General features: G+C 42.2%; 1 protein-coding gene across 1 annotated transcript in view; it reads right to left on the bottom strand.

Moving 5' to 3' along the window:
• Positions 1 to 8,908: 8,908 nt before the first annotated feature.
• The window catches only part of PLA2G2D (phospholipase A2, group IID), a 9,093-nt gene continuing 5,326 nt past the window's right edge, over positions 8,909 to 12,675 (bottom strand). Inside the window, exons 3-4 of the mRNA XM_006862408.1 lie at positions 11,061 to 11,167; positions 8,909 to 9,054 (exon numbers count right to left, since the gene is read on the bottom strand). Coding sequence (XP_006862470.1) covers positions 8,909 to 9,054; positions 11,061 to 11,167 — 253 coding nt within the window. The remainder of the gene's footprint in view (positions 9,055 to 11,060; positions 11,168 to 12,675) is intronic.

The raw sequence follows: 12,675 nt of genomic DNA, 5'->3' as shown, positions 1-12,675 counted from the left end.
GAGGGTCAGAGAAAAAGAGGAAGACCCCCAGCGAGATGGACTGGCAGAGTTGGCACCATCAATGGGCTCAAGCATAGCAACAATTGTGAGTTTGGCCCAGGACCAGCAGTGTTTCATTCTGCTGTGCATAGGGTCACTATGAGTCGGTATTGACTTGATGGCACCTAACAATAACAATGACAGCAACAATTTGGGTAAAGGGAAGGACTGTGTTCAGTAAAGGGATGATCAGTACAATATCAATGCATCTTGATTAAATGTTTGATCAATTTCAAACTGTAGAAATTGTTGGGAAAAAAAAAACAACAACCTTCAATTTCTTCATTGTTGGCATTAGTGGTTGGTGCATAAATCTGAATAATGATCATATTGATTTGTCTTCTTTGAAGACATATGAATCTTATCTTACCACTGATAGCATTGTATTTTCAGATTCAAAATGGCCAGTACCAGTTGGTTTCAGCTCACAAATATCTAGTATATTGATCTTAAAGCATTCTATTTCATTTTTGAAAACTTTTTATTTTTTTAGATTCATACTTTCCACTTCCAATTATTAATGGATGTTTGCAGCGATTTCATCTCATATTGAATCCTGCCACATGAACAAATGAAGGGCTGGAAGCTTTGCTCCATCCACGTCATTAAGTTGAGTGTATGTTGAGAAGGCAACTCTTCTCAGTTATAGTTTGAGTACCACCAATCATCTGTCAGTTTGTTGTATGGTGGTGGCTTGCATGTTGCTGTGTTTCTGGACGATATACCACTGCTATTTTAAATACCAGCAGGGCCACTTATGGTGGATAGGTTTCATACAAAGACAGACTAAGAAGGAGAGACAGACTACTTCTGAATCTTTAGCCAATGAAAACCTTATGAAGAGCAGTGGAACATTGTGAGATATAGTGCCAGGAGATAAAAACATTATGAATAGCACTAGGATATTGTCAGATTTAGTACTAGATGATGAGTCCCTCAGGTTGGAAGGCACTCAAAATACAACTGGAAAAGAGCTGCTTCCTCAAAGCAGCATTGACTATGATGACACAAAAGGATTTGCTTTGGGGACCTTCATTTACTGATGGGACATTTGCTGATAGCACAGCTCAAAATGAGGAGAAACAGCTGCCAGCATCCATTAATAATCAGAACATGGAATGTAAAAGTGGGATTCTAGGAAAATTAGCAGTTGTTAAAAATGAATTGGAAAGAATGAAGATCAATATCCTTGGCATTAATGAATTGAAATGAACTAGCATTGGCCATTTTGAATCTGACAATCATATGGTTTCCTATGTGAGAAATGACGCTGCATTCATCATCAAAAAGACCAATTCAAGATTTATCTTAAAATACAATGCTGTCTATAATAGAATCATGCCCATACTTTACAAGGAAGAGCAGTTAATAACACTAATATTTAAGTTTATGCATCAACCACTAAAGCCAGTGATGATGAAATTGAAGAATTCTACAAGCTTCTTCAGTCTAAAATTGATCAAACATGCAATCAAGAAACATTGAGAATTACTGGTAATTGGAATGTGAAGGTTGGAAACAAAGAGGAAGGACCAGTGGCTGGCAAATATGGCCATGTGATAAAAATTATGCTGGAGGTTGCATGATAGTATTTTGCAAGATCAGTGACTCCTTCATTGAAAATAACTTTTTTTAAACAACATAAAAGATAACTATTTACATGGACCACACTAGAAGGAATACACAGAAATAAAAATTGACTACATCAGTGGAAGAGCTCCATATTATCAGACAAAACCAGGCCAGGAGCAAACTTTGAAACAGACCATCAATTACTCACATGCAAGTTCAGGTTGAAGCTGAAGAAAATTAAAACAAGTCCACAGGAGTGAAAATAGGACCTAGAATATATCCTACCTGAATTTAGAGACCAACTCAAGAACAGACTTTATGCATTAGACACAGATGATCAAAGACCAGAAGAGTTGTGGGGTTACACTAAGATCATCTATAGGAAGAACGCAAAAGTCATTTAGAAGACAAGAAATAAAAGACCAAAATGGATGTCAGAAGAGACCCTGAAACTTTCTCTCCAGCATAGACATTCTAAAGCAAATGGAAGAAATGAGGAGGTAAAAGAGATGAACAGAAAATTCCAAAGGTCAGCTCAAAAAGACAAAGTCAAATTTTATAATGAAATGTGCAAATACCTGGAGTTGGAAAACCAAATGGGAAGAACATGCTCAGCATTTCTCAAGGTGAAAGAACTGATATAAAAATTCAAGCTTTGACTTGCAATATGAATGGAGTTCTGATGTGGCACTGTAGGATAAGCACAAGACCAAAAGGTAGGTTTGAACCATGAGGTCAACAGTTCAAACACACCAGTTGCTTCTCAAAACCCTATACAGGGTTGTTATGAGTTGGATATAACTTGATGGCACTTAACAACAACAACAACATTGGCAAAATATTGAATGATGCAGAAGGCATCAAAGGACGATGGAAGAAATGCAGAGTCATTGTACAAATATATATATACAAAAAAGAAATGGTGTTAAACCATTTCAAGAGGGAGCATATGATCAAGAGACGATGGTAATGAAGGAAGAAATCCAAGGTGCACTGAAGACAGTGGCATAGAACAAGACTCTGGGAATTACTGGAATACAAATTGAAATCTTTCAACAAACTGATGCAGCACTGGAGGCACTCACTTATCTATGCCAAAAAAATTTGAAGGACCACTACCTGAACAACTGATTGGAAGATATCCACATATGTAACCATTCCAAACAGAGGTTACCCAATTGAATGCAGATCATAGAACAATATCATTAATATCACATGCAAGTAAAATTTTGCTCAAGATGATTAAAAAGTGGCTGCAACAGTACCTTGACAGGGAACTTCCAGAGATTCAAGCTGGATTCAGACGTGGACTTGTAAGAAGAGATTATTATTACTAATGTCAGATGGATTTTGTCTTAATACCAGAAAGATGTTTACTTGTGCTTTGTCAATTACTCAAAGACTTTCGACTGTGGATCCTGGGAAACTATGAATATTACTGCAAAAAAAAAAAAAAAAAAAAGTTTGCATTCCATAACACTTGTGTTCATGAGGAATGCATATGTAGACCAAGAGCCAGTTGTTTGAACAGAACAAGAGGATACTGAATGACTTTAAATCAAGAAAAGTGTATGTCAGGCTTGTATCTTTTCACCATACTTATTCAAACTATATTCTGAGCACATAGTCTGAGAAGCTGAAATATATATGGAAGAATGTGGCATCTGGACTGGAGGAAGACTCATTAACAATCTGCGATATGCAAATAATGCAACTTTGCTTGCTGAAAGTGAAGAGGACTTAAAATACTTAGTGATGAAGATCAAAGAGCACAGTCTTCAGTGTGGGTTGCACCCCATTGTAAAGAAAACAAAAATCCTCATTACTGAACCAATAAATAACATCATGATAAATGGAGAAAAGATTGAGAAAAGACTTCTTTTTGCTTGAATCCACTATCAACACTCATGGGAGCAGCAGTCAAGAAATCAAATAGTATATTGCATTAGGAAAATTTGCTGTGCAAGACCTCGTTAAAGTGTTCAAGAGCAAATATGTCAGTTTGAAGATGGATGAAGTTGCGCTTGATGCATGCCATGGTATTTTCAATAGCCTCAAATGCATGTGAACATTGGACAATGAACAAAGGAGACCATAGAAGAATTGATGCATTTGAGTTATGGTGTTGGAGAAGAATATTAAAAGTATCATGGAATGGCAAAAAACAAACAAATCTGTTTTGGAGGAAGTACAACCACAATGCTCTTTAGAAGTCAGGAAGGCGAGACTTGTCTCTCATACTTTGAACATGTTATCAGAAGGGACCAGTCTCTGGAGGAAGTCATCATGCTCGGTAAAGTGGAGGATCAGCAAAAAAAGAAGACCTCCAACAAGATGAATTGGGTGTCCAGGGCCAGGGAGGAGTGCATTGCTAATGGGTGGCAGGGAATCTGTGTGTTTACGGTGCTCCAAAACACAAGGACTCTTCTTTTCAATATGATACTGATGTGATACTGTCAGTGTGGTATTACAAAACACTGTTTTCTTTCCTTTGGCACACAGATTCTGACTTCTTAGGCCCTGAGCACAACTAGTCCTCAGTAAGAGCATTCAGGATTGAGTCATGAACTCTCTGTGGGAGGCAGAGTGAGATAAGGCTCTCGAGTCAGAGATACCTAAGTTTGAATCCCAGCCCTGACACTAATCAGCAAGTGACTCATCCTCCAGTTTTAGTTTCTGCAGCTGTAACATGTAGGTAACATTACTGATGTCCTGAGGTCGTTGAGACAGTAGGTGAGTGGACACTGAATGTGTTTGGTGTCTGCTCTGCCTTCCGTCTCTGGGTGTCCCTTTGCAGAGCTGGATAAGCTGGAAGGAGGCGGCAGGACAGTGATTGTGCCATGCTCCCTGTCTCCCCATCCCTTGTGGTGGTAGGATACCTGCAGAGATGAGTGAGGAGAAGAGAAGTTTCCTTTATGCCTCTTATCATCTCACAGGAGCCCTCTGGGTTGGGAATGATTCCAAGATGAGAACTCACAGGGTGGGAGCTTCCCCTCTTGCCTTGAAGGCCAGCAAAGGGAGGAATCCATAATGTTGACTACCCTGAGATCCACCTGCCCATCCCACCTCCTGGTCCAAAGTCCCACAACTTTATCAAGCTGAAATTCATTCATTCACCAAATATCAAATATCAACAAAAATGCTATGTATCAGACCATCCACTAGGAGATTACTGACAGAGTTACAGCCCCTGCTCCTAAGTCCAGCTGTTATCTACGTGCCTCTGACTCCTGGTGATCCCATATATGCCAGAGTAGAACTGTGCACCAGGGGATTTTCAGTGGCTGATTTTTCAGAAGCAGATCGCCAGGCCTTTCTTCAGAGGCAACTCTGGATAGACTAAAATTGTCAACCTTTTGTTTAGCAGGCATGTATGTTAGCTGTTTGCACCACCAAGGGACTCCCTGGCTCCTCTCAAAACAACAAAAATAAAACCCCAAATCTTTTGCCACTGAGTTGATTGTGACTCATGGCTACCTCATGTGTTAGATTTTTCTTGGCGGTCATCTTTATGGTAGCAGATTGCCAGATTTTTCTTTTGTAGTGCAGTTGTATAAATTTGAACCTTTAGCCTGTAGGTTAGTGTTGTTAAATGCTGCTGAGTTTGTTCCATCTGATTCATAGTGGACCTATATAGGATGTCTGAGGAGTAGCTGGTGAGTTTGAGCTGCTGACCTTGTGGTTCACACCAACCTTGCAGTCCAGTGCATTATCCTACAGGGCCTGTTGTACTATCTGGGGACTCCCTGGCCCCTGTCAGGGAATAAATCTGATGAGGCGTCTAAACCAGTCAGGACAATCCCATGGTCTTGGTGATATTGGTCAGGGTGTGTGTGAGAGTTGGTCATGAAGATAAAGTCCGTTGGTGATTGGGGTGTTTATGGGAAAGAAACAAAGGAAGAGATGACATCTTCTAGGCTGGAAGCTATCATGTGCTGGCTTGGAAACATGACCGCCATCTTGGAGCAGAGCCAGACTAACACCTTGAGAAGGGCGGAGCCAGGACCTAGAGAGAAACTGACCCTGATGACATCATGGAGCTGATAGAGAGCCAATTTTGGAGCCTCTAGACCTCTTATCTACTGCATTCCTAAGTCCCGTTGAGTCAGAGTTTTCAGCTGGAGGCTTCCTGACAGATTGCACTGGGAGAGATGCCAGAGAGCAGAACAGGAATAGTAGAAGACAGAACCATAGCTCTGCCTGTTCCTGGTTATGGGGCCTCAGGCGGTTCCTGTTCCCTCTCTGAACCTCATTTTCCTCAATTATAAAATGGCAATGATAATGCCAAGACCTCCCTAAGGTGATACTAGGAAAGATACTGGCACAGAGCCATGGTACCTGCCACACAGCTGTTGTGATGTTGTGATAGGAGCTGTCGGCTCCCAGAGGCACATCTTGAATAAATGGACTTTGTGTATCAGGTTCCATCAGACAGACAGTTTTCACAACTGTGAGAGAGGGAGAGAGAAGGAAGCTCTGATGAATCATGTCCTCCTCCTGATTGCTCTTGGGGTCGACTTTATATTTGGACACTATATAATAAATACAGTAATAATAATAATATGTTGTTGTTGTTAAGTGCCTTCGAGATGGTTCTAATTCATAGTGACTCTGTATAGGGTTTCTGAGGAGTGGCTGGTGGGTTTGAATCACCAACCTTTCAGTTAACAGTCCAGTGTTTATCCTACAGTGCCACACCAGGATACTGGTTATGTTTTACCACTACTGTGATAACTTTCTTGTTGCACTGATGCTGGAAGCTGTGCAACTATTACTTCAAATACCAGCAGAGTTACCCATGGCAGACAGTTTTCAGTGGAGCTTCCAGACTAAGACAGACTAGGAAGATAGACCTAGAAATTTACTTCTAAAAAGTAAGTGGTGAAAACCTTATGTATCACAACAAAACATTGTTCAATTTACTTGCTTTGGACAATGCAACTTGCATGTCATTGGGAGGAATTAATCACTAGAGGAAGACACCATGTTTAGTGGAGGTGGACCCTTGGTAGAGTGAATTGGCATGACAGTTGCACCATGAACTTGAACATACTGGTGATTGTGAAGATGACACAGGATTAGGCAATGTTTTGTTCTGTTGCACATGTGGTCACCATGAGTTGGAGTTGACTTGTTGTATCTATCTGTCTGTATCTCTCTATCTAGGTGTCCATTCATTCAGTTACTCACCCACCTACTTACCATGTGCCTGGCACTATGCTAAGAGTTTACTCTACATTGATCTATTTAATCCACACTAACCAAACTTAAAGTCAGCAGTTCGAAACTACCAGTTGCTCCGTGGGAGAAAGATGAGGCTTTCTACTCACGTAAGGATTTACAGCCTCGGAAACCCTGTACAGGGTCACTATGGGTCGGAACCGACTTGATGGCACTTAACAACAACAACAACCAAACAATAGAAGAATTGATGCTTTTGAGTTATGGTGTTGTAGGAGAATATTGAAAGTGCCGTGGGCTGCCAGAAGAACCAATAGATCCATTTTGGAAGAAGTGCAGCCAGAGTGCTCTTTGGAGGCCAAGATGGCTGAACTTCGTCTCTCATACTTCAGACATATTGTCAGGAGGGACCAGTTGCTGGAGAAGGATATCATGTTTGGTAAGGTGGAGGGTCAGAGAAAGAGAGGAAGATCCCCAATGAGATGGATTGGCCAAGTGGCCTCATCGTTGGACTCAAACATGGCAACAATAGTGAGGTTGGCCAAGGATTGGGCAGTGTTTCTTTCTGCTATGCATAGGGTCCCTATGAGTCAGTACCAACCTGATGGCACCTAGCAACAACAACCAAACAATAAAAACAAAACCAACCTAGATTCATTGCTAGTGAGCTGATTCCAACTCATGGAACCCAAGCATTATAGAATAAAACTGCTCTAAGGAGCTCTGGTAGCGTGGTGGTTACGAATCAGGCTGCGAACCTTAAGGTCAGCGGTTCGAAACTATCAGCCGCTCCGCGGGAGAAAGATGAGGCTTTCTACTCCCATAAGGATTTACACCCTCGGAAACCCTGTACAGGGTCGCTATGGGTCTTTAATCTATGGCACCACTGTGTGGGTTTGAACTGCCAACCTTTATTAATTGATGGTAAACTGTCACTCAGGGACCTTAATTATCATACCTATTCCTTATTTTCACCTACACTTTGCTTGAGAGGAAACTGAGATTCCTCCTGTGAGGTCATATGGCTTGTCAGAATTATAACTGGAATTTGTACCCAGAACCCCACAGTTTCTAAATCCTATTATGCTGCCTCCCACGAGTCCCTGAGTTTCATGCAACAGGAAACTGTTCAGTTCTTTTTTCTCAGATGTGTGTCATAGACTGGAGTGTGGATTTCCCCATGGGACCCAACCCCATCACTGGAAACACATCTAAGCACATATGACTGACAGTTTCTGGATTCCTATATGGTAAAGTCTACCATCCATCTATCTTAGATTGGTTTCCCTAGAAGCAGACCTGAGATAAAGATCCTTATGTAAGTGATTTATTGAGGGTTTGATTGCTCTCTACTGAAACTTGCAAGTGGATGAGAAAGACAGACTAGGGAAGGGTGTGAAGCCAGCAATGAGGTGGCTCCAGGAAGAGTCTAATCTCTGCCTGACCCCACAGGGATTCTGGGGCATGTATTGTACCACACAGATGATCTGTCCAACCAATCATTGTCTACATGGGGTCCCTTGTGGGGTGAGGGTGGGCAGTGACTCCAACATCCTTAGGAAAAGGCAGTCGAGCACTATGCAGCCACCATCCAGCTTAGCTAGGGGATGGGTGCACTGGCCTAGGAGGGCATCTGGGTGGGTGTCAGCACTACCTGCTACAGCCTCCTCCCAACATAGCCTTGCTGGTCCCTAGCCACTCTGTGGGAGAAAGATGAGACTTTCTGCTACTGCAAAGATTTATAGTCTTAGAAACCCGATACAAGGTTGCTATGAGTTGGAACCGGCTCAGTGGCACTTAGAAACAACAACAGATAAATGTCAACATGGAAATTTAAAAATTGATCATTTGACTCAAGATTCAAATAAAGTTTACACTGTGTAAACTGGCTGATCTTTTTTTTCTTTTATTGTTATAGATATATTGGTAACAAAACATTGGCCATTTCTACAATCTTCACATGTGTTGCTCAGTGACATTAATAATGATCAATCGGAGTTTCAAAGGAGCCAGGCTGGTAGGTGGAAGTTAAGCAGTAGGTGGGGGTGTCAGCAATTCTGTGGGGCCTCTAGTACCCAAGATGGTAGAGGAACAGTTTGGGCATGTAGGACTTCCCTTAGCACTCTGGGGTCTGGCCCTGACAGTTGGGCCGCCAGTAGAAACGCAGGTGTTTTTTGTAGGTTCTCAGGTTGCGTTGCAGGCACAAGGCCACCTCCTTGTCACAGGAGCACAGCTGCTGCTCACACCAGTTCCCCTTGTCCGCTGTGGGAAGAAGGGAGGAAGGTAGTTTAGTATTTGGTTCTGAGCCAAGTGTGGGGCGAGAAGCTTCTGCAGGAGGCATAGCCTTCCTCAGCTTCAGTGGTGAGCGGGCCTGGGCATCCATCATGCTCCTTCAATCCAGCTGGACGACCTTGGACATAAACCATGGCCTCCCTGGGCACCCTTGATCCTTTGTTTACTTATTCACTTCCCCCATAAGCAATTCTTGAGCACTTGTCACATGGCAGACTCTAGGGGATGACAGATGAGGGCTCCTGCCCTCACATTCCAGTGGGGGAGGCAGCTATTAGAGAGCCACAGACCCCATTATCCCAAACAGTGGCACCTGACTCAGTGTCCAAAAGCCACATCAGTGAGAACCGAAGGGCCAGCGCCCCTAAAGGTAGTCTCCAGGGGTGGAGGAGGGGAATGCTGTAGGCTGATGGGACAGGATGTGCAAAAACTCTGAGGCAGGAGGGATGGTAGTGCTTCAGTTTATCTGTAAAATGGGAATAATGCTAATGGTGACCTCTGGGGATGTTGTGAGAATTACATAACAAATAACAATAACATCAACATGAGGTAAAATTTGGAGGCCTGGTGGCACAGTGGTTAAGTGCTCAGCTGCTAACCTGAAGGTGAGTGGTTTGAGAGCCACTCTGGAAGAGCGATGTGGCAGTCTCTTTCTGTAAAGATTGTTGTTGGTAAGTGCTCTCAAGTTTGTTCCGATTCATAGTGATGCAGTATAGAGTTTCCAAGGAGTAGCTTGGTGGGTTTGAGAGGCTGAGCTTGTGGTTAGCAGATTTTAGCCTTGGGAAACTTCCAGGGCATTTCTACGCGGTCCTATAGTGTTGCTGTGAGTTGGAATCAACTTGAAGGCAGCAGGTTTGGTTTTAGAATAAGAAGGCAAAACACTTAATATAATCCCTGGCACATAGTAAGTGTTCAATGAACATTGGCTATTACTGGACTCATGGTGTGGTGCTGTAGGATCGTTAACTACAATGTCGGCAATTAAAACCTATCAGCTGCTCCTTGGAAATCCTATGCAGGGTCGCTATGAGTGAGAACCGACTTGACAGCACTTAACAACAACAAAAATCAAAAATTATTGTCATTATTATTATTATCAGAACTATTTGCCATTGAGTTGATTCCAACTCACTGCAACCACATATGTGTCCGAATAGAAGAAAATCCTAGAAATCTGCTTCTGAAAAACTAGTCATTGAAAACCTTTGGAACACAGCTCTATTTGGACACATAGGTAGTTGTCGTGAGTTGGAATCAACTCGATTGCAAATGGTAATAATAATAACAACAACAATAATTATTGTTATTTGTTGGTGTTAAGTGCTGTCGAGTCAGGTCCAGACTTTCTTCTAAGGCAAACTTCCAAACTTTCAGTTAGCAGCTAAGTACATTTACATCACAATTATTAAGCTTTCAGGTGCTAGACGGGAGACTTAATTCTGTGAGGAGCACTGTCATGGACAGGATGTGACCAGCCCAGGCTTTGTTATTTGCAGCAACCACTTTCCCACTCTAGTCTTGTCTGTAAATGGAGATGACCAGAGTGGCAGTGCTTCCTCACTGCACTCTTATGAGGATCAATAGTAATAACAGTAATAATAATAATATTAGTAGCCAGGATAATAAATCTACTGGGCATGCACTGTGTGGCAGGCACCTTGTGAAGCTCATTCTGTCTGCTTTTATTTTAGTTCTGCAGTTGTTTACAGGTAGACGACTCCTGTTATTCAGTCCCCAGTTTACAGATGAAGAAACCAAGGTTCAGAGAGATTAAGGAACTTGTTCAAAGTCACAGAGCTAGCAAGTCAGTGATGGGTCTGGGAGCCTTTTTCATGCCCAGGTTGCCTCTAATGGCATTGATAAGACTTGGTGGACATAAGCAGGCATTGCTTTCACATCCCCTCAACAGCCCAGCGGCTGTCACTGAGCATGTGTGAAGGCATTTTAAGGACCAGATGCAGCCCCACGGCACTTACAACATTGGATTTTTCCTTGGCTGAAGTTGTATCTGTAAGAGTCAGTGTTGATGTGGCATCTTTGGCTTTTCAAATGACTGTAACAGCAGTCATGATTTCTGCAGCACCTGGTGGGAGAGGACAAGAGAGGAGATGGTGAGGGAGGGAGGGGACACATTTGACTGTCCCCAGGGAGAAACCTAGGTGCCCATCCTGATCAAAATAGCTAATGTAAAAAAAAAAAAAGAAAAGCTAATGTATAGTGAGTGCTTACTATTTGTGGCATGGTAAGATAAGCACTGAACTGCTAACCTCAAGGTCAGTGGTTCAAACCCACCAACCACTCTTCGGAAACCATATACAGGGTCACTATGAGTCAGAATCGACTCTATAGCACTTAACAACACCAACTATGTACTTTACATTATTGTTAACTGCTGTAGACCGTGTGCAATGGAATCACCCTTTCCTGGTTCTGCACCATCCACAGGACTGGTTGTAGATTGAACTGTGAATTCCATAGGGTTTCACTGATTGAGTTTGGAAGTAAGTTACCAGGCTTTTTTTCCCAGTTTGTCATAGTCTGGAAGCTCTGCCAAACCTGTTCATCTTCACAGCACCACATAAGCCTCCACTGACAACAGCACCCAAACCAAACCAAACCCACAGCCATCAAGGTGATTCTGACTCAGAATGACCCTATGGGTTTCAGAGACTGTAAATTTTTGTAGCAGCACACAGCCTTAGCTTTCTCCTTTGGAGCACTTGGTGGGATTTGAACCACCAACTTTTTGGCTAGCAATCCAGTGCTTATTCTACAGAGCCACCAGGGCTCCTTGACAGATGGCATTGTTGTTGTTAGGTGCCATCGACTCTTAACAACCTTAAGACAACAGAACGAAACACTGCCTGGTTCTGCACCAACCTTACAATCCTTGCTACACTTAAGCCCATTGTTACTGCCACTGTGTCATTCCATCTCATTGGGGTTCTTCCTCTTTTTGGTTGAACCTTCACTTTACCAAGTACGATGTCCTTTTCCAGTGACTGATTCCTTCTGATAATATGTCCGAAGTATGAAAACAAAGTCTGGCCATCTGGCTTCTAAGGAACATTATGGCTATACTTCTAACACGGCTTTGTTTGTTCTTCTGGCAGTCCATGATACTTTCAATATTCTTCTTTAGCACCATAGTTCACATGCATCGATTCTTCTATGGTCCACCTTATTCATTGTCCAACCTTCACATGCATATGAAGCTATTGAAAATACCATGGCTTGGGCAGGAGCACCTCAGTCCTCAAACTGCCATCTATGCTCTTCAACCATTTACAGAGAACTGTAGTAAATTTTCCTAATGCAATACATCGTTTGATTTCTTGATTGCTGCTTCCATGAGTGTTGATAGTTAATCCAAGCAAAATGAAGTCTTTGACAATTTCAATATTTTCTCCATTTATATAGATGTTGTTTATTGATTCAGTTGCGAGGATTTTTGTTTTCTTTACTTTGATTTGCAACCCATACCAAAGGCTGTGGTCTTTGATCTTCATCAATTAGTATTTTAAATTCTCTTCACTTTCAGCAAGCAAAGTTGTATCATCTGCAAATTCCAGGTTGTTAATGAGTCTTCCT

The sequence above is a fragment of the Chrysochloris asiatica genome, unplaced genomic scaffold (genome assembly GCF_000296735.1).
Source record: "Chrysochloris asiatica unplaced genomic scaffold, ChrAsi1.0 scaffold00047, whole genome shotgun sequence".
Taxonomy (NCBI): domain Eukaryota; kingdom Metazoa; phylum Chordata; class Mammalia; order Afrosoricida; family Chrysochloridae; genus Chrysochloris; species Chrysochloris asiatica.
Note: the sequence above shows the minus strand (reverse complement) of the source record. Positions and strands in the feature narration are given on the sequence as shown.